The 24,556-nt window shown below is 46.0% G+C and overlaps 3 protein-coding genes across 3 annotated transcripts; 2 read left to right on the forward strand and 1 right to left on the reverse strand.

Moving 5' to 3' along the window:
• The first annotated feature begins 1,717 nt into the window (after positions 1-1,717).
• On the forward strand, positions 1,718-4,751 carry LOC115671224 (probable ADP,ATP carrier protein At5g56450). The gene is made up of 2 exons (XM_030592729.2): positions 1,718-2,345; positions 3,826-4,751. The coding sequence occupies exons 1-2, from the start codon at positions 2,004-2,006 to the stop codon at positions 4,456-4,458; spliced, it is 975 nt and encodes a 324-aa protein (XP_030448589.1). The 5' UTR covers positions 1,718-2,003; the 3' UTR covers positions 4,459-4,751.
• A 7,800-nt stretch (positions 4,752-12,551) lies between these two features.
• Positions 12,552-13,593, reverse strand: LOC115671225 (glutaredoxin-C10-like). The gene has a single exon (XM_030592730.2). It carries the CDS (start codon positions 13,487-13,489, stop codon positions 13,046-13,048), a length of 444 nt encoding a protein of 147 aa, XP_030448590.1. The 5' UTR covers positions 13,490-13,593; the 3' UTR covers positions 12,552-13,045.
• Positions 13,594-21,407: 7,814 nt separating this feature from the next.
• Positions 21,408-23,316, forward strand: LOC115671222 (heat shock factor protein HSF30-like). The gene is made up of 2 exons (XM_030592725.2): positions 21,408-21,747; positions 22,284-23,316. The coding sequence occupies exons 1-2, from the start codon at positions 21,442-21,444 to the stop codon at positions 23,103-23,105; spliced, it is 1,128 nt and encodes a 375-aa protein (XP_030448585.1). The 5' UTR covers positions 21,408-21,441; the 3' UTR covers positions 23,106-23,316.
• Positions 23,317-24,556: the final 1,240 nt, after the last annotated feature.

Genomic DNA, 24,556 nt, shown 5'->3' on the forward strand with positions numbered 1-24,556 from the left:
TTCGCCACTCAGCATGGTCTCTTTGGTCCGACGGAACGACGTGGGATGTCGAGCTTTTTTTTTTTTTCCTTTCTTCTTTTCATTTTATTCCCGTCTCACCTCGTGTAACTCGTATTCAAGAATCACCTCTGTACACAAAGTCCTGAATTTTATTATAACAATTCACGCGACGTCGATAATATTACAATTCTATTCACAAGATCGTCATTTTCATCCTCTAAAATGCTCGTCGCCGTACTTTTTGCCACCCGCCAAAGAGGAATTTTCACAAAATCCCGGCCTCCTTGTACTCGCTTTCTTTCTCTTCTCTCTCCTTCCTTTTCACAATTCGTCTCACCACATCACCACGCCCCTTTCGTCGATTGACGGAAAAATCGTCCAAAAAATCATAAATCTATTGCACTTTTATCAATTCAGTTCTAAACCTTTTAAGTTTGTCAATTCAATCCTAAACATTTTCGCTTCTTGCCAATTGAGTCCATCCGGTCAACATTGACTTGGTAATTTTTAAATATTTCATTTCAAATTTTTTAATGTTTTTTTCTTCATCTTTTCTGCCTTCTTCCCTATGGCCTCGATCCGGCGAGGTCGGCCTGGCAGCGGGGGGCAAGGCTCGCCTTTGCCGGTAGCTAGCGGGGGCGAGCTTAACCAGAGTCCGGCGAGGCCGACCTCACCATTTTTGCAGCAAAGAAGAAGAATATTTAGGGCCCGTTTGGTAACGTGCCAAATAGTAAAAATTTCCATTCTTTTGTTCCCAGAAATAGTTTGGGAACAGAAATGCGTTTGGTAAACTTTTTATTCCTTGGCACATTTTTACAAAAATTTGTGCCGAGAAACAGTTTTGGAAGAGAAACAAGAAGTAAAAAAAGTTGCTTCTTGTTTCTAAGCACAATTTTGAGAATCAGTTTTTTTTCTTTTTTTCTTTTCTTATTTTGTGGTGTTGTTCTTCCGGGCCGAGTCTGGCCGCGGCGACCGGCCACAGCCCCAGGCCGCGAGGGCGTCACGGCCCTCGCCGCCGGCGGAGGCGAGGGTCGCCCTTGCCGGCGAGGGCGAGGGCTGGACCCTCGCCGCCGGGCGAGGCGGCCTCGCCCAGATTGAGCGAGGCCGAGCCTCGCCGTCGCGACCGACGGCGAGGCTCGGCCGTCTCTGGGCGAGGTTGTCCTTGCCGGCGAGGGCGACCCTCGCCTCCGCCGGCGGCCGGCAAGGGCCGTGACGCCCTCGCCGGCCCTGGGCTGTGGCTAGTCGCCGATCGCCGGCGACCGGCCATGGCCAAAGAAGAAAATCGGTAAAAAAAAAAAAATTTAACAATTCAAAATATTATTAAAATATTATTTGGGAATAGAAATTTTGTGTAGTTACCAAACGCATTTCTGTTCTTTTCTACTCTAGGAATAAAAATTTTAGACAGTTTATCAAACACCTTCAAATACTCAGAAATTATTTCCGTGCACAGAATAAAAAAAAATCATTTCTGTTCAGAAATAAGTCCCGGACACAGAATGGTATTCATGCGTACCCTTAGAAAAATTCCTTTCACGGTTTTTGACCCTCGCGACGTACACGTGGGACGATGTGAACGGACGGGTCGTACTTATCCCCATATAGCATAGCGTACGCCCCCCACCCATAGAAACTCCCGCACGGAGAGCCTCGCACCCTATAAAAGCCCTCCCCCGCACAACATCCGAAGTCCCCACGTTTTCCGTTCTCTGCGAAACCGCCATTTCCCCAGAGCAGCGGAGGAAGCAGAAGCAGCCGCCACCACGGCCAGCTTTCCAAGAAGAGCAACCGGATTCCTCTGCCGTTCCTGCCGCAAGTAGAAGGTCGAGGAAAAGGGGAAGCGAAAGCAAAGAGGGTGGGAAGCATCTCCCTTTCTTGGCAGTCTTTGAACGGGGAGGGGGTATCGGATTCGTTCGCGTCGTGCGGCGGAGAGTATGACGGCGGGGTCGTCGTTGCGGAAATAGGGGGCGCCGAGGGGAAAAGATATTTTTTGGGGGTGGGGAATGAGGGAAGGCGGCGAGGAGGAGCCGGACGAGGCGAGCTCGGCGGGGGCGGCGGCGGCGGCGGCGGACCTGTTGACCCACTTCCGGCGCGATCTGGCGGCGGGCGCCCTGATGGGGGGCGTGGTGCACACCATCGTGGCTCCCGTCGAGAGGGCGAAGGTGCTGCTGCAGACCCAGGAGAGCAACCCGGCGATCGTGGAAGGCCGGCGCAGGAGGTTCCGGGGGATGTTCGACTGCATCTTCCGCACGGTCCGGGAGGAAGGCGTGCTCTCCCTCTGGAGGGGCAATGGGAGTAGCGTGATCCGTTATTACCCCTCCGTGGCGCTCAATTTCTCTCTCAAGGTACGTTTGGCATTGTGGGTTTAGCGTCTCTGGGTAATCTTGATCATGGACTGGCTGCTCTTGTTGGAGAGGTTAATGTCGAAAGCCGCCTTCTTTTCTTTTCTTTTCTTTTCTTTTTTTCTCTCTCCGGGATGGGTTCGGCGCGAACGTGATTTTATTGGAGGAAGTATGGTTGGGATCGTTGGCCTGTCTTTGTGTGTCCGTGGAATCTTTTGCAGAGATGGTTTGGTGGAGAGGTTAGGTATGGAGAGTGTACTCAAGTATGCACGTGACGTGGTTGATGAAATGCTCCCCTGATGTTGCGGGTGTGATTAGGCAATGGACTTGCCAGGGGAACTTGTTTGATGCGGAGAAGCAATCGATGCATTTGTGCCAGAATCATTTCTTGATGAAAGAGCAACGTATGTTGCATTGATGGGATGGTTCTTTAGAAACTATTGTATGTATGTAGTTAGATGTCGCGTGTTAGGTGATTATGAGAAATACTGCCGTGGTTGTTCAGTGCACCTCCGTATTGTAATGTTAGAGCACTGCTCTGCTTCAAATGCTTTTCATGAATGGTAAGCTGAATTAGTTTTCACAAACTCTTGGTAAGAAGAAATCCTGGCTAGTGGCTAATATACGAAGAAGAGCTGGTGGGCATGCTAGCAATTCAAATGAAGTGAAGCTTAATTTGGTTTCTGACAAATACTTTGGGATCATCTAGTGAGACATGATGTTCGGCAGCTACGGCTTCGAATAATTTACTTCCTGCTACAAGAGGAGCTTTAGAATGGAAAAGTGACTTAAATGTGATGAAACGGGATACAGTTTTACAACAGAGAATACCATATCAAGAAACTTTTGGTTCCTTCCAAATATCTTTGTTGTTGTCCTGTACAATATTCGGTTCTGCTTGAAAGAGCTCTGAACGTGCAAATTGTTTGAGATTGTCATGCTTTGTATATGACAGTCTACACGATCTTTTGATAATTTGACTTAATTGGAGCTGTATGACAACTTCACTGAAGCCAGTGGTTTTTAGGTGAAACCCTTGATAGTCTCTAGTAATACGCCCTTCGTCCAGGATTACTAGACAGGCGTCGTTAGCTTCCATAGTGTTTTGTTACGTGAATAATGTGAAGAGATGAAGTCTCAGAAGCATGATCAGCAGGACCAAATTGTTTCTGGTCTTACTTTGGTCTGTTTTGTTTGTTCAAATTTTAGCTGGTCTAAAGCATGCTGTTGAAAAGGATGTTACTGCAGTATTGTCAGATTCTTTGACAGAGTAACCAAATAGAAATGAATGGAAAAGTCCAATACCATCGCATTGATTGAGTGCGTTAGTATATGTTCCTCCAATTACCTTAATGGTTTGTGTCGTTTCATTACTTAGTATATGTTCAGATATTCAAGTGATGTAGAGATACCGTGGATGATCTATGCACTCTCTTGGACTGCTCATGTGGTGGCCAACTTACGGTGCTCGTTTATTTTGCAGGATTTGTACAGAAACATGTTAAGGAGGGGTGATTCTCTGAATGGTCACTTCATTTCAGGTGCACCAGCCAACTTCATTGCTGGGGCTGCTGCTGGTTGTACAACTTTGGTCTTGATATACCCACTTGATATTGCTCACACCCGTTTAGCCGCTGATCTTGGGAGAACAGAGGTTCGTCAGTTTCAAGGGATTTATCATTTCTTGGTCACCATATGCAAGAAGGACGGCATCCGAGGGATTTATAGAGGACTTCCTGCATCACTTCATGGAATGGTGATTCACCGTGGCTTATATTTTGGTGGATTTGATACAATGAAGGAAGTATTGTCCGAGGAATCAAAGACTGAATTGGCACTGTGGAAGCGCTGGTTGGTGGCTCAGGCAGTCACAACATCAGCCGGTTTGGTGTCTTATCCTCTTGACACAGTCCGGAGGCGGATGATGATGCAATCTGGATTGGAGAAGCCGATGTACAGCAGCACATTTGATTGCTGGAGAAAGATTTATAGAATGGAGGGAGTAGCTTCTTTTTACCGTGGAGCAGCTTCAAATGTGTTCAGAAGCACGGGTTCAGCTGCAATTTTGGTTTTGTATGATGAGGCCAAGAAGTTTTTGAATAGGAGCAGATTATAGTGGAAATTACTTTGACAGCATCGATTCTTTCCTTTTCTTTTCGTGAAATGGTAGAAGGAAATCCAGTCAAGCAAACCCTTGATTGTCTCTAGTAATCGGAGCTGTCTAAACTGACCCATTTTCTTTCCTTTTCTTTTCGTGAAATGGGTCAGTTTATACCACTTGTGCGGCTCACATAATTGATATCTCCAAAACTACACTACAGTTGCCATTCAGTTTTTGAGGCTATGGCAAATTAAGTCTCGATATTTTGTTACCAAATAAAGAGGTCGAGGTTCCCATTTTGCTAGAAATCTTGTTTCGAGTTTGAGTACCGTGCATGTGTTTGAATACTCTGAATTTCGACGCTTTATGACTTGTTCTATGTCGACAACTCAGTCGAAACGTTGTCAGTTATCACAGTGAGGAAGACACTCCACGACATCGGGATGAATTTCCTTCTACTGATAACTGTCCCATTGCCATCGCTAAAATCTATTCCGTTGACATTGGGCCACTTTGCCTGTCCATGCGCCAGTTTTTTATGGTAAGCTTCGGATGGTGCTTCTTGATGAAAAATGACATGGGTTTCTGAACCCATCAGGCATTTGCTTAATGCTGCTTCAACTCAGAGGGATGAAGGTAATAGAAGGAGGCATTTATATGCTGCTTTTTTGTTTTTGTTTTTGGTCAAGCATGCCAAACGAACTTCGTGATTTTCGCTTGCCTGTTCTTTATTCAATTTCCACTTGAGCAAACATAGATTTGATTGGGCTAGTCTATCGTTGCCGAAGGAGACTGTCGTCACAATAATTTATGCTTGTACACATATGGACTTCATGTATGCATTTATAATGAGCTTTGGTTGAACTCTCACTCGATTCTTGCTATCGAAATTCATAAGTGGCGTGCGGGCGCAGAGACAAGGTCTCTGACCAACAGCTAGCAATGGACTTCGATTTGGTGATGATTGGCCGGCCACAAGCGAAAGCTAGAGACGTAGATCCATTTCGGTCTTGAATCACTTCTGCTTTCTTACATTCAAGCATCATTGTCAAATCCGTATGCCTGGTAATATCCAGCCTAACCGATAGCACACAGCAAGCCGCAACCCGGAAGATTTTCCGTGAACAAATCCAGCCGCTCCTATTCGAATTTTTCATGGGAACTTCCCCTGAAAACGATTGTCCACAACAGAAGCGAACGCCAACACAGACTAGGTCCAAAGCTCAATTCATCTGTCTCTAGTGCTCGCAAGTCACAAGCAACCCCTCACCATCAAAACCCCGCATTAATATGCTTTGGCACCATCCTTTGTGCGGGGGAATTTAAAAAGACGAAAAGGAAAAGACCCGAAACATTAAAATATAGCAAGAGAATGATACCATGAGTCCATGACTCACTTAGCTCCTCTTTCCTTCTTCCCCAAGTGATGTGCGGCTTGACCTTGGAATATGTCCTTTTTGGCTGCATGTACAGCTTTTTTCCTGCGGTTTTGGCACAGCGCACGCGATCCAGGGGAGGTGGCAAGCCTCTAATCAGCGTGGTGGAAAAGGCTTAAACAATGGGCTTCCAGAGTTTTTCTTTTTCCCTAATTAGGTGGATTGGATGCGTGCAGACATTTTAGAAATACACCCAAATGGAAAAAGCAAAGTGGGGGGAGCCCCCCACAACGAAAGCCAAAAGCAGCCAAAATATGAATTCACCTCCCCTGGAAAAAGTGGTGCTTAGAATAAAGAGGAATAAAACAGGGTGGAGCCCTGAAAACCCCTGCCACGAAGGAACTCTGTGTGCGTGTGTGCTGAGTGAGACCCAATTCCATTCTCTACTCTCTTCAAGCCAGCCAGCCAGCCAGCCAGACACACACCTTGGAATAAGCCAAACATGTATGGGGATGCAGCAGGTGTATAAGCCTTTTGTATGATGATGGACGCGCCATGGACACGGCCAGACGTGAACGGGTACTGTGTTACTACGATTCGTTGCTGCGGTGAGAGAATTGACGGTTGGGGAGATTCTTATCTTTTGCTCGGGCACTCGAGATTCGTCGCGGGTCCCGACCTTTTCTGCCGTCGAATGGAAGCCACCGCTTGGATGACACGTTCGAATCGCTGCAAAAGGCAAAAAAAGAGGAGAGTGATGCTGGGGGCGTACCTTAAATCAGTTTATAAAATACATGTAATCATGAGACGGGGCCTATCATTGGAGATGCTTTAAACACTTTATCACGTCACTGGTTCCTTTTGTTTCGCAAAATACATCTTCTTTATTTTCCGACCTTTGATTCGAGACGGGACCTATTATTAGAAACGTTTTAAATAATTTGTCACATCACTAATTTTGTTTGTTTCACGAAAAACATTTTCTTCATTTTCCGGTATTTGATTCGCTTAGGAAAATTAGTCAACAGAAAATGTTTTCCTAATCGACGGATAAAATTTTCCCACCGACACTTAAATTCGAGAAAATGATTTTTGATTTTTGAATCGTAAATCATTTTCCCGAGACATCAGTGCTTTGGATGCTAGGCCCGAAAATAGCCATCCTATGTCGCATGACCAACGCTGACGTGGGCAAAATTTACAATTTAAAAAAAAATCGAATTTTTTAATAATTTTTTCTTTTCTTTTTATTTTTTTTCTTCCTCCACCAGTCTCCAAGCCTCGGTAGCTAGCCACAGGAGAGGGCTGGCCTCGAGCAAGGCTCCACCTCACCGGGATCTGGCAAACTCGAGCCTCGCCAGCCTCAGGCGAGGCTTGACCTCGTTCAGATATGGCGAGGTCAAGCTCGCTCGGGGCCAGTCGCCGGCCGTCACTAAGGCCTAGAACCCAGCGAAGGAAGAAAGAAAAAAAAATGAAAATTTTGAATTTTTTAAATATATATCAACCATGCCATGTAAGATGGCTGGCGTTCACGTTAGTAATTTCCAACCAAATGAGATTTTCCTTATCAAACAACATAAAATATTTTCTAGTTCATTTTCATGACTCAATCAAACATCAGAAAATATTGTTGTTTTCCTTAAAGATAATTTCTTGGAAAACATTTCCCAGAAATGCCACATTTTCTGCGAAATAAATGGAGTTTTAATGTATTCACTTTAGGGAAAAAGCCACAAAAACCCTAACAATGTAGCGCATTTACCCCAAACTTTTTTTATGACACCAAAAACTTCAAACTTATATCAGCCTAACATATTTACCCTAAATTTGTACTCGTGTAAAGTATTTACTCCAAACTTTTTTTGTAATACAAAAGACTACAAATTTGTATCATGTGACACATTTATCACAAACTTATTTTTTTATGACACAAAAAATTCCAAACTTAAACCCGCGCCACACATTTATCCTCTGTGGAGATTTTTTGTTCCCTTTTTTCTTTTTGCCTTCGTCCTTCATCTTCACCGCCACCCTCGCAGCCACCGCCATCCTCACCGTTGCCAAACCAACGAAGAAAACGAAGGAGGAAGTTTAAAAAAAAAGGAAGAAGAAAATAAGAAAAGAAAAACATACAATGAGTTGACATATTTGTATCACGTCAGCATCGATTGTTTTCCATCGTCCATGTAGGCATCTACATAAGAATTTTAGCGGCGTTTGTTGGCGGAATTTTGACGGAGGGTAACAAGGTTTGAATTAATATCTCACAATGATACAAGTTTGAGGTTTTTGATGCAAAAAAAATAAGTTTGGGATAAATGTGTCACATAGGTATAAGTTTGGAGTTTATGGTGTCACAATAAAAATTAGGGTAAATTTGCGACAGTCGACATTATTTGAAGTTTTTTTGACAACTTTTTCCCTTAATTTAATGTATCATTACTAATATTATTTAGCACCATCAAAGAAAATCAAAGGTGAGAAAGCACTCTGGGGGAGATGCTGGTGATGGTCGAAGCTGCTGTCATCATGTCCTTTCCAGGGCCCAAATATAAATAAGAGATGGGTTCCCAACTTCCCATTGATGGAAAGTGGTGGGTTTAATCTAGCTCTTGCCCTTGATTCACCACCACCTCTCCCATCCCATCTTCTTTTTCCTTAAAGTAGGAAAAAAAAATCTTTAAAGTTGATACGGTACTATAGACACTTCATCATCAGACAGGTGGGACGTAAATCATTGGGGCCATGGTCTAGAAGCATACATACTTTTCAATACATTGAGACTTCAAGCGCTCGGTTCATATGGAAAATTACCTAAACCCATTCGAAAACCGAGTGGCGGTAAAGGGGTCGTTGCACCTCCACGTCGGTCTTCTTCGTCCGCACAATTCGTGTCTAGGATTATCGACTAGAGTCGTGACTGATCGCGGGTCATTTGGGAATTAGTCACAGGGGAATGGAGCAAATTTTGAAGAAGGATGAACCATAGCCCGGAGTCAATCTTCCACGCCAGTAAAAAGGGGCAATGAGAAGCAGAAGCATGGCCCTTTTTGGTTCTTTGTTTTCTGAGATCATTCTATATGGGATTCTTCTGAGATGAAGCTCTGCAACTCGCGAGAGTCAATGGAGAGAGAGCGGGGCACGTGCATAGAGGCACTATAGCTGATGAGAACGCAGTTTTTGGCGCTATTAGATTTGGAAGAAGAGGAATTGAGTAAGATGCGCAGGCATGACAGGACACCTGACTTGCTTCCCCCCCTTTGGGCCTTTTCCTTATGGACAAAAGTGAATCCTTTTTTTCGTCGTTTTCTCTCTCGCAATCTTTTAATCGTTCATGGACCACGTTAAAATCGGCCTAGTTGCCTTATAAAGTACCGAATTTTATTTGAATCCCAATTCCGGCTCCAACTTTTTTTTTTTTTTAATTTCTGGTATAAAAAACGTCAACTTAATTCGAGTCCCGATCTTGATCTAAAACCTTTCTGTTGTTGCCTCGTTAAAAAAGCACCGACTTTCGATCGGTACCCAAATCTAGCACCCATCAAGTTTTTTTCCGTCCACTTATGCCGGAAAAGATGCGACATGTCATTTCACGTGTGATCGGCGACTCACAACTGTGTTGACGTGGAAAGATAGCACACATCCTAATTCCTTGACGCCGTCAATCGTGAGTTCAAGGTTTTGTTTTTACCAGTTTTCGGACATATTCGAATTCAGTGAATTGCTCGTTTGTGCCCCGTTTGCCCTTAGGTAAGTCATTTCTTTAATCCATCTTGATTTTTGTCGCCAGAATCCAAACTGTAATGCTCGCGACTCCTCCTCTCGCTTGGTTCGAAACTATTCAGATTCTAGTAGTGGCTCCATAGCCGTGAAACGTCAAGTACATGTAGAATGATAGGACGAATCTTTAACAGTATCGTGGGATAGAACTTTGACGAGGGCCAATTTTGAGTATCAACTGAAAGTTCACGTTTTTTTATGAGACAAAAATAGTTATGACCAAAATTGGTAACCGGGTTTAAGTTTGTACTTTTTTATGATATAAAAAAATTATGTACTGGGATCGGAGCTAAAATTGGTGTTCTTTCAATGAATTGAGCCCATAAAAATATACTACTGCTACTATTTTATTTCTTATTGTTTGATGCACGAGCCCGTAATAATGAACTTATCATGTGTCTGTTGACCTATAAGACACACTTAGATACATTAATTGGATAGGTATGATACATTTAATCAATTTTCCAAGTTTGCATATAAAGATTCTTATATTAAACATATCAAACAACGTAATTCATTTAATAAAATGTGTCATATCTAATCTTCAAAATAGTGTTAGGATTAACATTTTCGTTGTGTTTGGCCTCGATTTAGACTTAAATTCAATGGAACACGGTCACAATACAAAAACACCAATTGTTAGTCTGCTAATCAATCGTTCTTAAATCTATTAAAGTTGGGCTATTGATTGGAGCACCGTAGGATTTCCATCTCGGTAACTAGATGTCACGTGTTCAAATTTCACCAGTTGCATTTAAATGGATCACTTGCGCAAGTCCAAGATCTGAATTTAACTTATTCATGGGACTTGTGGGGCGTTTTATATAGGGTTGAGCAACGACCCAATTTAAATCCTGAAACTGGACTAGATCGACATTGTGTGGTCCAATTTCGGGGTTAAGGTGCCGAACTAGACTGGTGGACTAGCCCTAGTCTAATCATAAATCGAATCCATTTTAGCTATGTTCGTTGTTTGTTTTGTTTTCAGGTTGATAGAATTCGACTCGATCTTTTAATGGATGAATAAGGAATGAAGTTCTATAATTCATGTGTTTACATTACGTGTTTTGAAATTTTTATTATTTATATTATTTTACGCGTTCATATTTTACGGGGTTGTTGCTTTTGGTAAATGGAGATTTATGCTGTCGCTTTAGTTTTCATTTTGTTTGACTAAGAGATAAGTTGGATAACTCGCAGTCATTTTAGATTTCTGTTTGGCTTTTATCGGTATTTTACTTCTCGCCATTTTGTTGCTATGTATCGCAATTCCAAATATTACGTGGTGATGGACATACATGAACTTTGAAAACGTAAGCTTACCCTTTTAAGGAATAAATAAAAAAGAAGAAGTAGAAGAATCAACCGGTTTTCTAGACCGACCCTGGAACCGGACCGAACCAACAGGGTCAGTTCCAAGAACCGAAATCTAGGAACCAATCCTGTACCGGGAGGTTTCAATTTCCAAGGCTGGATTGGCCCATTTCTGGAACCGCTCACCCCCTGATTTTACGGCTCCCTAAGCCGTTCCACAAAGTACACTTCCGCCCTTGTATATATTATAAAGAAAAATTCATTCTAGGGCCATAAATTTCTTGTCAAAAGATGAAATTCCAAATAAAGAATGGGGGGAAAAAAAGTCCTCGGGCGACTGGGGATCGAGGCTTTAACCATTAGAAAAAACAACCCCACTCCCCCCTCGCTCTTTTATTTTAGGAATTGATCAAAGACCCGAATTGAATGGAAACCCGAGAATTTAGAGAACCAATGGGCTCTTTTGTCGTCACTTGCCCAAACTTTATAAAAAAGAAAAAGAACAAAAAAATTGAATAAGTTTGCCGATCCATGCATGAATGAAAGTCTAAATCAACTTTTGCCTTCGTCTCTTTTTTTAAATTGGGCGAGCGATCTCACCACCACCTTCGTACAGTTTCTTTTTAAAGGGGCTGAGCTAAAGTCACCATCTTTCCATCCCTACTGAGACTACCCCCAAACTTGAAGAAGACCTCCTCCTCCTCCTCCTCGAAAGCGAGAGCCGTCGCTTTCCTTCCCTTCCCTTCCCTTCCCTTCCTCCCATTCGTTAGGAAATTAGGAATTCAGAAGAGAGGATGATTACATCGTTTTTTCAAGCAATTCGGTATAACGGACAACTTCGAAAAGGGGGTTTTTGCTGATGCATCACCACGTTCCGTGTAAAAAATCTTCTGAATCAGAAAAGGATCGGAACCCATTCTTAGAGCGGTGGATCCGAACGGGGCTCGTCTTTCCGCCGGTGTTCTAATCGACCGGGGACGAACACGAGCCGCTCGAAATCAACGAGGAACACACGATCCCCTCCTCCGCTTCATCATCGCCATCACCAAAATAATAATAAAAAAACAAAAAAACAAAAAAAAAAAAATCCCCCTCCCATAAATAATTTCATTTTATTTAAAAAAAGGAGGAGGAAGAAGGAGATATTTGTGACGTTAACGGTCCGCAATAAAAACCCTACAAAAGAAAAAAAAAAAAAAGGAGGAGGAGGGCTATCGAAAGAAGAGAAGACCCACGTCATAAAAATCGCTTCATGACCCAATAATTGCCGCCCCTTGTCGTCATCTCGTGGGGCCCCTCCCTCCTCTTCGATTGCGCTGCTTTTAGAGAGTTCGTCACGCAACCGATTCGTTCCGTATGCTCTTGGCTCCCCCTCCCCCCCCTCCCATCCCGTATTCTTCCTTCGGTTTTTTGCAAAACCCAACCCCAATTCATAACTCGCAAGAAGGGTCGAAGTTCCGCGAACCGGAAGGGGGGGGCGGCGAATCGCGACGGTCCCCATCGATGGGAAGAACGACCATACACGATCGGGATCGGGGGGGAGGGGAAATTAGCAATTTTTCCGTGCGTTCGTTCTTCGAGATGCGAGGTCGGGAGATCTCAACACGTTAAGGAGATGTAGATAGAGAAAGATTGGGATTTCAATGAAAAGGGCAGCAAGATTAATAATAATAATGATGCGAATTTTTAGCATTGAATTGACACATTCCAATATCAAAACTATATAGAACAGAGTACTAATAAAGAGCTGATGCACGGTCGGCTATTTTTGCGCATTACGCAAGAGGCGTCCTCCCTCGTCTCGTGGCTCCCGGATGCGCGCGCTTCGCACGCCGTCCTCGAGCGAAAACGGACGGTCGGGATCGCTCGGGCCATTCGCCGGCGGATTGTAATGGGGGGGGCTCGGACCCGCCGGACCAGTGAATGTTGCCCCCGCGGCACACGCGTCGATCGGCTGCAGCGAGTACAAAGGAGGAAGGGAGAAGGGAGAAGGAGGAGGAGATTATTGAGCTAATTTTTTTGGCTTTTGTGCAATTACAGTACAAGAAGAGATGGGAAATCAAGGGGAGAGGTGGTGATGAGCTGAGGGAGCTAGATTAGCTACTTGACGGGTGGAGAACCCCGCCGGGGGTTCAGGAGGGGATGGGGTGGTTGTAGAGGGCGCCGACGGCGACGAGCATGGGGATGAGGCGGCCGGAGAGGTGGAGGGCGAAGAGGGAGTCGAGGCCACCCACGGGGGAGCCGCCGATGAAGGCGGAAGGGGTGGAGGCGCCGTCGCCGAGGGAGCAGATCTCGTCGTCGTCGAGCTCGATGACGGTGGGGTGGACCCCGATGGTGCCCAGGAGCTTCTTCATGACGTGGCACATGCAGCAGGACGACCGGCTGAAGATGATCACCGGGTGCTCCGATATCAGGCGCTGGATCCGGGCCTCCGCCGGCTCCGCCTCGTCGATGGACAGGGACGCCGTGGAGGCGGAGGCGGAGGCCGAGGAGGTGGTGGTGGCCGTGGCCGTGGCGGCCGACAGGTCGAGCCCCGCTGCCTCGTTCGAGCAGCGGCGGCGCTGGACGCCTTGCATCGCGGGCGAGGTAGGCGGCGGCGGCGGCGGCGGCGAGTGGGCGGAGTAAGGCGGAGGAGCTTGGGGCGGAATTCTTCACAATTATGTGAGCGAGAGAGAGAGAGAGAGATTGGACGGAGGAAGGCGGAGGAGCTTGAGACGAATTTTATAATTACGAGAGAGAGAGAGAGAGAAGGGGGGGGGGGGGGGGAGGTTGCGTGTGCTGACGTCACGAAGTGACAGTACAGATTAAAGGTCGCAAAATAAGTCTGTTTCCTCTTCCCCAGATGCGAAGAGCCACCCTTCGGGGGAAAGTGACGTGGCAAGCTGTCTGTGTTTTTTCATTTTTTAATCTTATTTCTAATTTCCTAATTTTTGCTTTATCTCTTATAAAGTGCGGGAGTCGAACTCTACGCCTGTGATACTAGAGTCCACACCCCCAATCCCTTTATTAACTAAACCGCATACCTATTAGCAGTGTTTAAACACGATCCGTCTATTTACATATATATATCTACTTGTAAACATCGTATCACATTTGCTTTACTGCTGTTGCAAACATTGTTGGTGCTAGGAAGAAGTATTTCTTCTTCTTTTTTTTGTCGTAATCAACCGTAACTACGGTACATGTGTCGTGCGCTCGAGAGATGAGCAGTTGAAATTTGCTCTTGGTCGCGACCTCGCCTCGCACGTGACAGCCGCGCGGAAGCAGCAGTTCTCACTCGTCAGGCATATCGATTCCTCTAGTGACGATAAAAGAAATCGGGGCACCAATTATGGAAAAAAAAAAAAAAGGGCGGGGCAGGTATCACCTCCTTCGTTGCGGATCGGGAAAAATTGAAAGAAGGTATGGCGAATAACAGTGTTCGCTAGATAAAAAAGAAAAAAAAAACGCGAACCACGGCGTAAAAAATATGGCTAATACAGGTAATTAAACTGTTTAATCCGTTGTTTACTTTCAACAAGGCAAATTTAAAATATTCGGCGAAAAAGGACAAATTCAAGTTTCAAGCCAAAAATGAGCTTCCGGGGGGGGAGGAGAGAACCAAAGGAGGGTAACTTCCGGGTCGGGTCGGGTCGGCAAAGGGCGCCCGAATCGGTGAGCATTGAATAACTCGAACGAAACGCGATCTCTCTTAATGACGCTTGCGTCACCTCGACGGCCGTCCTGAGCCGTCGGATCGAATCCGTGACGTAACCTGGGGGGGCGCTGGCGTGGAGCACGGATCCTGGGGGGGGGCGCTGGCGCGGCGGGCCCCACATCCCCTCCCGGGCCCGCGTCACCGTGACGTCACCTAAAAGGGACACGTGGCGTGCCGCCGTACCTTCCCTTTCGGCCATGGATGAAGATTGGTTTTCTCGGAGCTGTGGATGACGCGGCTCGCGCGGGCCCCACCACGTTTCGAAGCGAGAAAAACCCTCCGTACGGCGGCAGAAGGCCGGGCCCCACCGCACTTTGGTTTAGCGCAAGCGGTTAAGGAAATCAAATTTTTGTGAACTAATCACAAATGCTAATACGGTCGAAACGAAGCGAGTGACCTCCTCAAAAAGCGACCGGATGTGTCGTATGACGAACGAAATAACCATGAAGTCTAGTGTCGGTCGGACAGATCAACGTTTGGTGGAAATTAATGTACTGATGTACGATCCGGCTTTCCTGTTCCGATAATATGGACGGTTCCGTCGGCCACCTCGCGACGGGTCCCGGATTTTTCCCTTTCCGAGCTTTCGCGGGATCGAATCGAGCTATCGATGGCGTCGTTACGGTGACGAGGCATATCGGTGCTATCGCGGCGGGGGTCTGGACCCCCGGGTCGTCGTGCTCGTCGGCGAGCGATGGGTGGTGGGGGTCATTCGATTTGAGACCACGGGCGTCTCAGGAGGTACGCAGTGTCCCCACATTGCGCGGCGCGGCCGGCGAAGGTCACGAGCCATGTATGCAAAGGGGGATTGATTGCATCATCCTCACCTTCACCTTCGAAGGGACAACGGCCAGCTCGATCCTCTTTTTCTATGGGGTCCTACGTGAATTATTGCACGTCAAAATCGCAGGGCAAAAAACCAAAGAATCTTGGCGATTTGGCTTCACGTTACAACCTAGTCATTATTGCGCACACGGGGTTCCTCTGCATCAGTCGATGAACATTCAGTGCTATCTTGCGCAAGATGTTTTCCCTTTAGGCGTGATTTTCATTTAATGTGTTGATCTTCCCAGCATAGGGAGGTCCAGGTGATTTCATTTAATGTCTTGTCTCGCCCGTTTAAAATTAAGGTAGGAAAACTGCAATTGGAACAGTTTCTGTGGCAAGAGGCAGCAAACAAGAAGAAAAGCAATGAATGATTGACGGCCGGGCACCACCGGGAGTGGAACCCGCGGCTTAATTTGACTCGATACGGGAAAACTTACCAGGTCCAAACATAGCAAGGATTGACGGGAAAATTACCAAAAGAGTCTTAAATATATTACAATTGTACCAATTCGATCCAAAACATTTTTTTTTAATCAATTGAGTTCTAAACATTTTGTATTTGTGCCAATTCAGTCAGTCCGATCAATTTTGGGCGGAAATCACTGACGTGACGCCACTGCGCTGACATGGACAATTTTATAATATTTTAAAAACTTTACGAATCTTTTATTTTATTTAACTTTTCTCGTTTTTCATTGAAGATGACGAGGCCCGACCTCGTCGTCATTGGGCCGGCAAGGGTCGAGCCTTGCCGGCCATGGACGAGGCCTGACAAGGTCCACCTCGCCTAGCGATGGTGAGGTCGAGCAGTGCTGCCGGACATAATGAAAAAACGTAAAAAAAAAAAGAGAGAAAATAAAATAAAGTAGTAATAAAAAAATTCATAAAATCTTCTACGTCAGTACCGACAGCGCCATGTCAATAGCTTCCGGTCAAAATTGATCGGATCGACTGAATTGGCACGTCCCTCAAAGACAGGCGGATAAAGAGCTCTTCCTTAATTCTACGGATGAGGTCACGCCCGACACCAACCCACATCGACCCATGCACGCAATCGGAGCTCACCGAAACCGTCACCGAGCGACGTTACGTCCGCAAGACCTTTCGGCCTGCTCCACGAAATTGCCTCCGGATCGGCCGGCGGGAACCCCAGAAGGAGCGACCCACGCAGCCGAAATCATTGAATGGGTCGACTGCGCAGGGCCCTGGCAAAACCAGCAGCGGCGCTCTGAGTTGACAGTGCCAATTGCCCCTCTCTCTCTCTCTCTCTCTCTCTGTATTTACTCTTTCCTCGAACCCAGCAGCAACGAATGGCAAGAGAAAGCCAAAAAGAAAGAAGCAAAAGATGGAGAAGAGATGACAGCATTGCCTTCACTTCACTTCACTTCTGTCCTTCTGCTCCTGGCGATGTTTTTTTTTACCCGGGCATACGAAAAAGTACCGCCTTCACATCCAAATCCGGACCGCGTCGGCGGCTCCCCCGGCCCGCATCCGCCGACCCGCCCCGCCCCCTGCGGAAGCATAAATTTGGCGGGTCATGCCCCCTGTGGAGCCGCCCGATCGAGCTCGCTTAGGTCCGGTCAATTCCTCAGCAGATATGAACGTAACTTTCGTATATAGGTAGATACCCAATGGAAATCGATGCGGAGATTTTCTGGTACGAGTGGAGCCGCCCGATCGAGCTCGCTTAGGTCCGGTCAATTCCTCAGCAGATATGAACTTGACTTTTGTGCATGGGTAGATACCCAATGGAAATTGGCAGATCTATCTTGGCCTCGCCGCGCGCGCGCGCGCAAACTTCCCCCCGTTTCCTTTCTCGCTCTTTTGCCCGTCGCATCCCTTTCTCTTAATTAATGATCGACCCGTATTTTCCTCCATTCATGACCGAAGAGCTGATCCCGATATCAATCTTCTCCGCGAGTCGCGTGTAAGAACACGAACCTGCGTTTCATAATCCGGCTACATTTATACGCGGGCGAAAATTCTAGTGACTTTATGGTATGAATTTTTTCAAATCAAACATTTTTCGCGGTTACAAACTCCATACGTGCCATGATCGAAACGAACTAAGGTGGAGCGACCTTATGGGTATGAAATTTTTTTTCCCCTGAAATGTCATTTCGGAACTCGAGATTTTTTCAGAGTGCGCAACCGGGCGAGGTGGCGAGGGGGGGGGGGGGGCGTACAAACCTCGGATTTAGCGCCCAATTAGTTCAAAACAAGCCCAACCTAAGCCTCGAATTGCCTCTATCCCGGGGAGTCATTTGATTAACAAAATGTATCTAGCGAGGAGTTAACTTGGGATTAAAGAGATTGAGGGGAAGACTTTTCGGGGGGGATTCGCACGCACCCCCATCGGAAGAGTGGCGCCAGCTCATGGGGGGGGCTTGATCACGGCCTCTCAGCGTGCGTGCGTGTCTTTCCTCGTTTTTGTCCGATACATGACATTATTATATGACCAGCCTCACGTGTACTTAGACCCCCCCGGGGCATGCTTATCGTACCCTGATCGTCTTCAATTACAGAAGATTAGTGACTCGCCCCTCTTGATTAATGAGCTTTGAATTTGATTTATATTCGTTTTCTAGTTTTAGGTGTTGGGACCACCCTCGAGATTGGCCCGTAGCGGAGACAAGGTGAAGTTTGCACGTAATGGTTTTGAGGTCCGGTACCATCTTCTGGTACGGCGCATATTCAGGTTCTGTCATGGACCTTGTTTTGGGACCATTTTTTTTTTGTTGTTTTTTTGTTGTTGCGTTAGAAACATCGGAGTGTTCGGGATCTTTAATGCGGCCCGACTGACCTTCACCTGCTATGACGGTTTGATTCTGGAATGAAGTGAAGAATCGGAACTGAAGAAGGACGGCACGGGCGAACGAAACGCCGGGTTCTCACGAGGTCATAGCGCGTTGTTCGCGCGGATATCCGCCGACCGTTCCTTCGGGATGGGCTGGTCCGGTAATTCACTTGCGGGTACTCCTAAATACAAGGATCTCGACGTGTTTGGCGGCAAACAAAATGTGATCCACGACGCGAGGCGTTTAAGCATGTGGGATTCGTGCAGCTTCCTTCGCTTTTCGTAACGACTTGGAATAATGCTTGGGGGCCATACTAGATTGGGATGCACCCTTTTCGTGTACCTTTCCTTTCTTCTTTCCGATGCGGTCGGGATCCGATGTGGATCGATAATCCACCGAACCCTCTTCCGGGCCGTGTCGCTCCGCTCCCCCGTCGCGTATAGCGGAAAGTAAATAACCGGAGCATACAGATCCGTATTTCTAGTGGTGACCCCAAGAGAATAGAAAAAAGAAAAGGGTCTTTTCGCATAGTTGGTGCGTGTCTAATTGAACAAGAATCATGGACGGGCTCGGTCCACTTTAGCCTACGGACCGGCCATGAACCGGATTCCACTGGCCCAACCCACTGTTTTTCATAGCTGTTTCTCATCATCATCATCATCATCAATTCATCGTTACCAAATCGTTGGTCGTTTGTCATTGCTGTTTCTCGGCAGCTCAACCGGTCGGATCGGTCGGAATTCACGAAACGAACGTATTGGAGACCGGAGGGTACTTCTGCATTTTGGATGGTCGGAAAACAATCCATACACAAGTGATGCAGCCCGCGATTTGCACTTAACTTTTGTCGCTTTACGCTCGGTGTAATTCCCAATTGATGGTTGCGGAAATCAAATCTTTTGCACTTTTTTTGAAATTCAGTGCCAAACAACAGGTCTTGCACATTACTTATCAAAAGTTGTAGGAATTCATCTGAGCAAATTTCGCATGGGAAGGCAACACCCTGATGGTTTGTACCAGTTGCGGAGCTCTGCAAAGAGGTTGGGATGGAGAAGTTCGAGGACATTCCCAACAGAAGCACCCCTTCTCCAATTGCTGCATCTCTCGTTCACAACATTTTCACGAGAAACTTACGTTCTTTTTCCTATGTTAATTTCGTGAAAACACGGCCTAATGCACCGATACAGAAGAGGGTACACTTGCATTAGTTCGGGTTCAAGTTAAATAGACGGAACATTTGACCGCGCCTTACCTTAGACATCTTATAAATGCTACACGGCCATGTTATTCCGATCTTACAAAATAGTGAATGAACTTCATTCCACATGGCATCATATAAAGTATCTACTGCATCTCGAAGTGTTGTTACCAATCAATGCAATAGAATCCTACGCGAATGATCCCCATCGGACATCTTAAAAGGATAGAAAAAGCCACATTATTGGTAAAATTGTTTAGAACGGCGGACGGAATGTTCAAGTTGGTACAATCGTCCACCCTCCCCCCTTCGTGAATAATTTCGATGCGAGCTCCGCGAAATTATCTAAGGCAAAGGACTTTTCGGACATTACAATCTCTCGAATGTGCTTATTTTTCTTAGATATATCAAAGTGTTCGGGACTTTTAAAGCACCCGACCGATTCTAACTGAATATGGTGTGTTTTTTGGAACGAAAAAGAATTGGAACCAAAGATGGAGAACATAGTGTAACAACACACGATGAGACCGCACTACTAGATTACACGAGAAAACATTAGCCTGTATTCTTTTCTCGTCACTAACTTTGGTGATTATGAAGGTCGTGTGAATTTAGCAGGATTTGATGATAGTGATAATTACGCACTCATGAATCGTTCTAAGTGTGCGACATTAATGCTACTTTCTTCACTTTTATAATGACTTGCAATACTTTTGACCCATGGTAGGTTTTTTTCTTCCTGTCATGCCCCGCAGCAAATTGTGATGCACCCCATTCATATATTTAGATTAGCGATCCTTTTTTCTTTCGAGTTAATACGACAAAAAACCTCAAATTAATACGTCAGTGTCGCATGATGTTCATATCACATTTATTCCAAATTGTGGTAAATCTGGAATATGGCTTTTGGGGTAAATGTGGAACTGGTGACCTAGTTTGAGCGAGTGTACCTATTTGAGATTTTTTTAATATAAAAATTAGTATGGAGTAAATATGGCACGAATGTACCGGTTCAGTAGTTTTCGTGATACAAAAAATTAACTTGGGATAAATGTGACAAACATCATGCTAGTTTTGGAAAATTTGGTAACCCCTTTCTTTTTAATGTCATCGGGGTCCGATGTGGATCGATTATCCACTAAACCCTTTTCATCGTGATGTATATACAGATCATATAATCGGAGCATATCATACCAGATAGGGATGAGCATGGTCCGGGTGGACGATTCCCACGATAAAACTGGGAACCGCCCACTAAGGACTGATTCCGAAAAATTGGAACCGAAAATTGCTTGTTGGTTCTATGGACTCACTCGGGAACCGGATTTTCCTGGGTGGGTCCATGAAACCGGTTCCACTAAGCTTCACGCAAATGGAAGTGACCGAGAGCGAGAGCGGGAGGCTATGAATGGCCGGAGGTGTGGCCGTGAGTTGATAGGAATTGAGAGTCGAGGCTGTGAATTAATGGACCGGACCGTTTATATATATAAATATATATAAACGGTCCGGTCCGAATGGGCAGGTGGGCGGTTCCATGCTTAGAACCGGGAACCGGACCGGTACTCACCGGTTCTAGTAAATTGGAATCGGGAACTGGACCGGTCCCCACGGAAACCGTTGGTTCCGGGCCGGTCCGGTCCGATTCCGGGCAGTCTGAACGGTTCTCGATTCCTTTGCATAAACCTAGTACCGGATGCGACCTAAAGAAAAAAAGAAAAAAAAAAGATAGAAAAAAGGGGGTCTTTGGCATAGCGGACACGTGTCTAATTGAAGGAGAATCATCATGATGATGGGAGCGTACTCCTCCACGGACTACGGCCACGGCCCACGGCCCACGTCCTCGTTCTCTAGAACTTTCTCGCTCGCTCCGCCGCTATTGCAACCTCGACTTCATCGAACAAGGTCCTTCTCCTGCAAGAACCATGCGAGGAAGAAGCTACACGAGGGACTGTCAGTAGATAGAGAGAGAGAGAGAGAGAGAGAGAGAGAGAGGGAGGAGCGATCGGTATGGAGGGAGGCGGCGTCTCCAGAGAGGAGGAGGAGGAGGAGGAGGAGGAAGCGGCGTCGTCGAACTCGCGGCGGCGGCCGCCGCAGCCGCGGCCCATGGAGGGGCTGGGCGAGGCGGGGCCGCCGCCCTTCCTGACGAAGACGTTCGAGATCGTGTCGGACCCGGCGACGGACCCGGTCGTGTCGTGGAGCGGGGCGAGGAACAGCTTCATCGTCTGGGACGCCCACCTCTTCTCCACCACCCTGCTGCCCAAGTACTTCAAGCACGCCAACTTCTCCAGCTTCATCCGGCAGCTCAACACCTACGTACGTGACACATCATCTCCGTCCTCTCCATTTGTTTTATCTCGTGTTGGGTTTTATTGCTTCTGGGTGTAGATTTCGAAATGCCCTGTCTTGATTCGCCAAACAGGGTGTGTTCGATGAATGAGGTACTGCAACTGTATTATGGAGTGATGATACCGCAAATGCTTATTCATTCGGGGTTCCGTGCATCAGTTTAGTAAGACCAAACTTGAGAATTCTTGGGATCTTTACCGTTGTTCATCGAAAGAGTTGGCCAAATTGAGTGGGTATTGCATATGTCTGCGACCTCTCTGTCATGGTTGTTCTGGTGATACGTCGGTGGGTATCCTGGGTACTACTGCTAACCTTGCTGACCGATATTTGATTCTCTACTAGATCATCATCGGGAAAAGAAGAAGGTCTTTGAGATTTGACCCGAATTTTGACGTACGTTTTGCTGAATTGAATCCATGCCTGCTCTTCCCGTCGTAGATTGCAATTGATATGTCCAGATATTGCTTACCGCTGTCCTTGGTTTTTGCCGCAAATGGATGCAGGGTTTCAGGAAGGTCGATCCGGATCGGTGGGAGTTTGCCCACGAAGGGTTCTTAGGAGGGCAGAGGCACCTCTTGAAGACCATCAAGAGGAGGCGGCACGTCTTGCAGAGCACCCGCCAGCAAGGAGGGGCGTGCGTCGAGCTGGGTCATTACGGGCTCGACGGCGAGCTCGAGAGGTTGAGGAGAGATAGGGGCTTGCTGGTGGCCGAGGTTGCGAGATTGAGGCGGCAGCAGCAGCAGTCAAGGGACCAGATCTTCGCGATGGAGCAACGGATACAGTGTGCCGAGAGGAAGCAACAACAGATGCTGGCTTTCCTCGCTAAAGCGTGCAGTAGCCCGTGCTTTATTCGGCAACTCGTGCGGAGAAGTGCTCGTGGAAGGGATTTGAGAGGAGTTGAAATTGGACACAAGCGCCGGTTGACTGCTACCCCAAGCCTGGAGAATCTGCAAGATGAAGTCACGGTGGCTGCTATAAGCAGTGGTGGAGCAGGAGATAGCGCGAGCCGCGAGCAAGAGGAAATGGTCACCTTGGAGTCGGAAATGCGGACAATGTTTTCGGCTGCCTTGGATAACGAATCGAGCAGCGACGTGAAGGAACCTTGTATGGCTCCAGCTCCTGCAACAGATGCGGTCAATCAGACGATCCTGGAAGAATTACTGAGTGAAGATCTGATGACCGGGAATCCGGAGGAAGAAATATTGGTTGGCGACCAGCCTGAAATCGACATGGAGGCCGAGGATCTCGTGCCCGGGGGTAGGAATGCTGGCAAGGATTCGCAAGACCTCGCGAATCGATCGGGTTATCTCAGATCGATGCCTTGACTCCATCCAGCTCGTCACAGCAGGATAAATTCATGGAAGATTGGTGAGAGGCTATCAAAACGGATAGACAGAGAACAGTGTCTCCTTTGTACTTCATGTGTGGTGACTCTATCCACCTGAGGTTTTGTATTAGCAGTTGGCACAGGTAGTTGTATGTTTTGTACAGAGCGCTAAGGTACAGCAGTATGTAAAGATTATAGCTTTAGTTAAAGCCATGGCGTGGCTACTGTGAATACGTAAAATTCATGAATGGAGACAAACGTAGAGGACAGAGAATTTCGACTATCGTAACTTGTTGAGCGTCAGAGGCGTGGCAACAATATTGATTTGACGGAAGAAATTTTTAAAGGTGAAACGATCGCAATTCGCGCCTTTCTATTGCATGTCTCAATTACAAGAGAAATAGACTTTATATAAGCCATAGTTTGATTCGAAATAGGAAATAGGAAACCTCTTTCTAGGAAACCTATTCTAATTAGGAAATTTACTCCGATTAGGAAACCATTCAATTAGGAAACCTATTCAAAATAGGAAATCTAATTGACTTAGGAAACTTTCCTCTTTCGGGCTCAAACTATAATTAGCACCTAAAAACACGAAAAATCAAAATATGAAAATACGAATAGACTCAAAAAAGACAAGTATCAACAAATTTGGTTAATTTCTAACACTCCCCCCTAAACCAAATTCTTTTCCATCAATCATTCCAAGCAGGCTCTTGAACTTTCGAAAAGCATCGATATTGAGAGGTTTAGTAAAAATATCTGCTACTTGATCTCCAGTCTTCACATGTAATACTTCAACTTCATTCTCTTTAACATGTTCTCGGATGAAGTGATATCGAACATCGATATGTTTACTTCGTTCATGAAAAACTGGATTTTTCGCCAAAGCAATAGCAGAAACATTATCAATAAAAATCTCCGTTGCTTTCTTCTGCTCCATAAGAATATCTTTGAATAGCCTTCTCAACCATATTGCATGACAAACACATGAAGATGCAGCTACATATTTAGCTTCACATGTCGACAGAGTAACACTTGATTGCTTCTTTGATGACCACGTGAAAGCAGTGTCGCACAAGAAAAATACAAATCCCGTGGTGCTTTTTCGATCGTCGATATCTCCACCATAATCACTATCCGAATAAGCTCTAAGTTTGAAAGATTCAGAGCAATAATAGTGTAAGCCACGAGAAATAGTACCTTTGATGTACCGAAGTATTCTCTTTGCAGCTTTAAGATGAGATGATTTCGGCTTCTCCATGTATCGACTCACAATTCCAACACTATACATAATATCCGGTCTCGTGCATGTCAAGTATCTCAAACTCCCAATCAAGCTTCTATGATATGTCGAATCAACATCGGCACCATCATCAAACTTCGAAAGCTTGGTTCCGCACTCCATTAGTGTATTGACCGGCATACAATTCTTCATGTTGAATTTTT

This window comes from Syzygium oleosum, unplaced genomic scaffold (genome assembly GCF_021117445.2).
Source record: "Syzygium oleosum isolate NSW1041296 unplaced genomic scaffold, Sole_v2.1 Sole_v2.21, whole genome shotgun sequence".
NCBI classification, from domain to species: Eukaryota; Viridiplantae; Streptophyta; class Magnoliopsida; order Myrtales; family Myrtaceae; genus Syzygium; species Syzygium oleosum.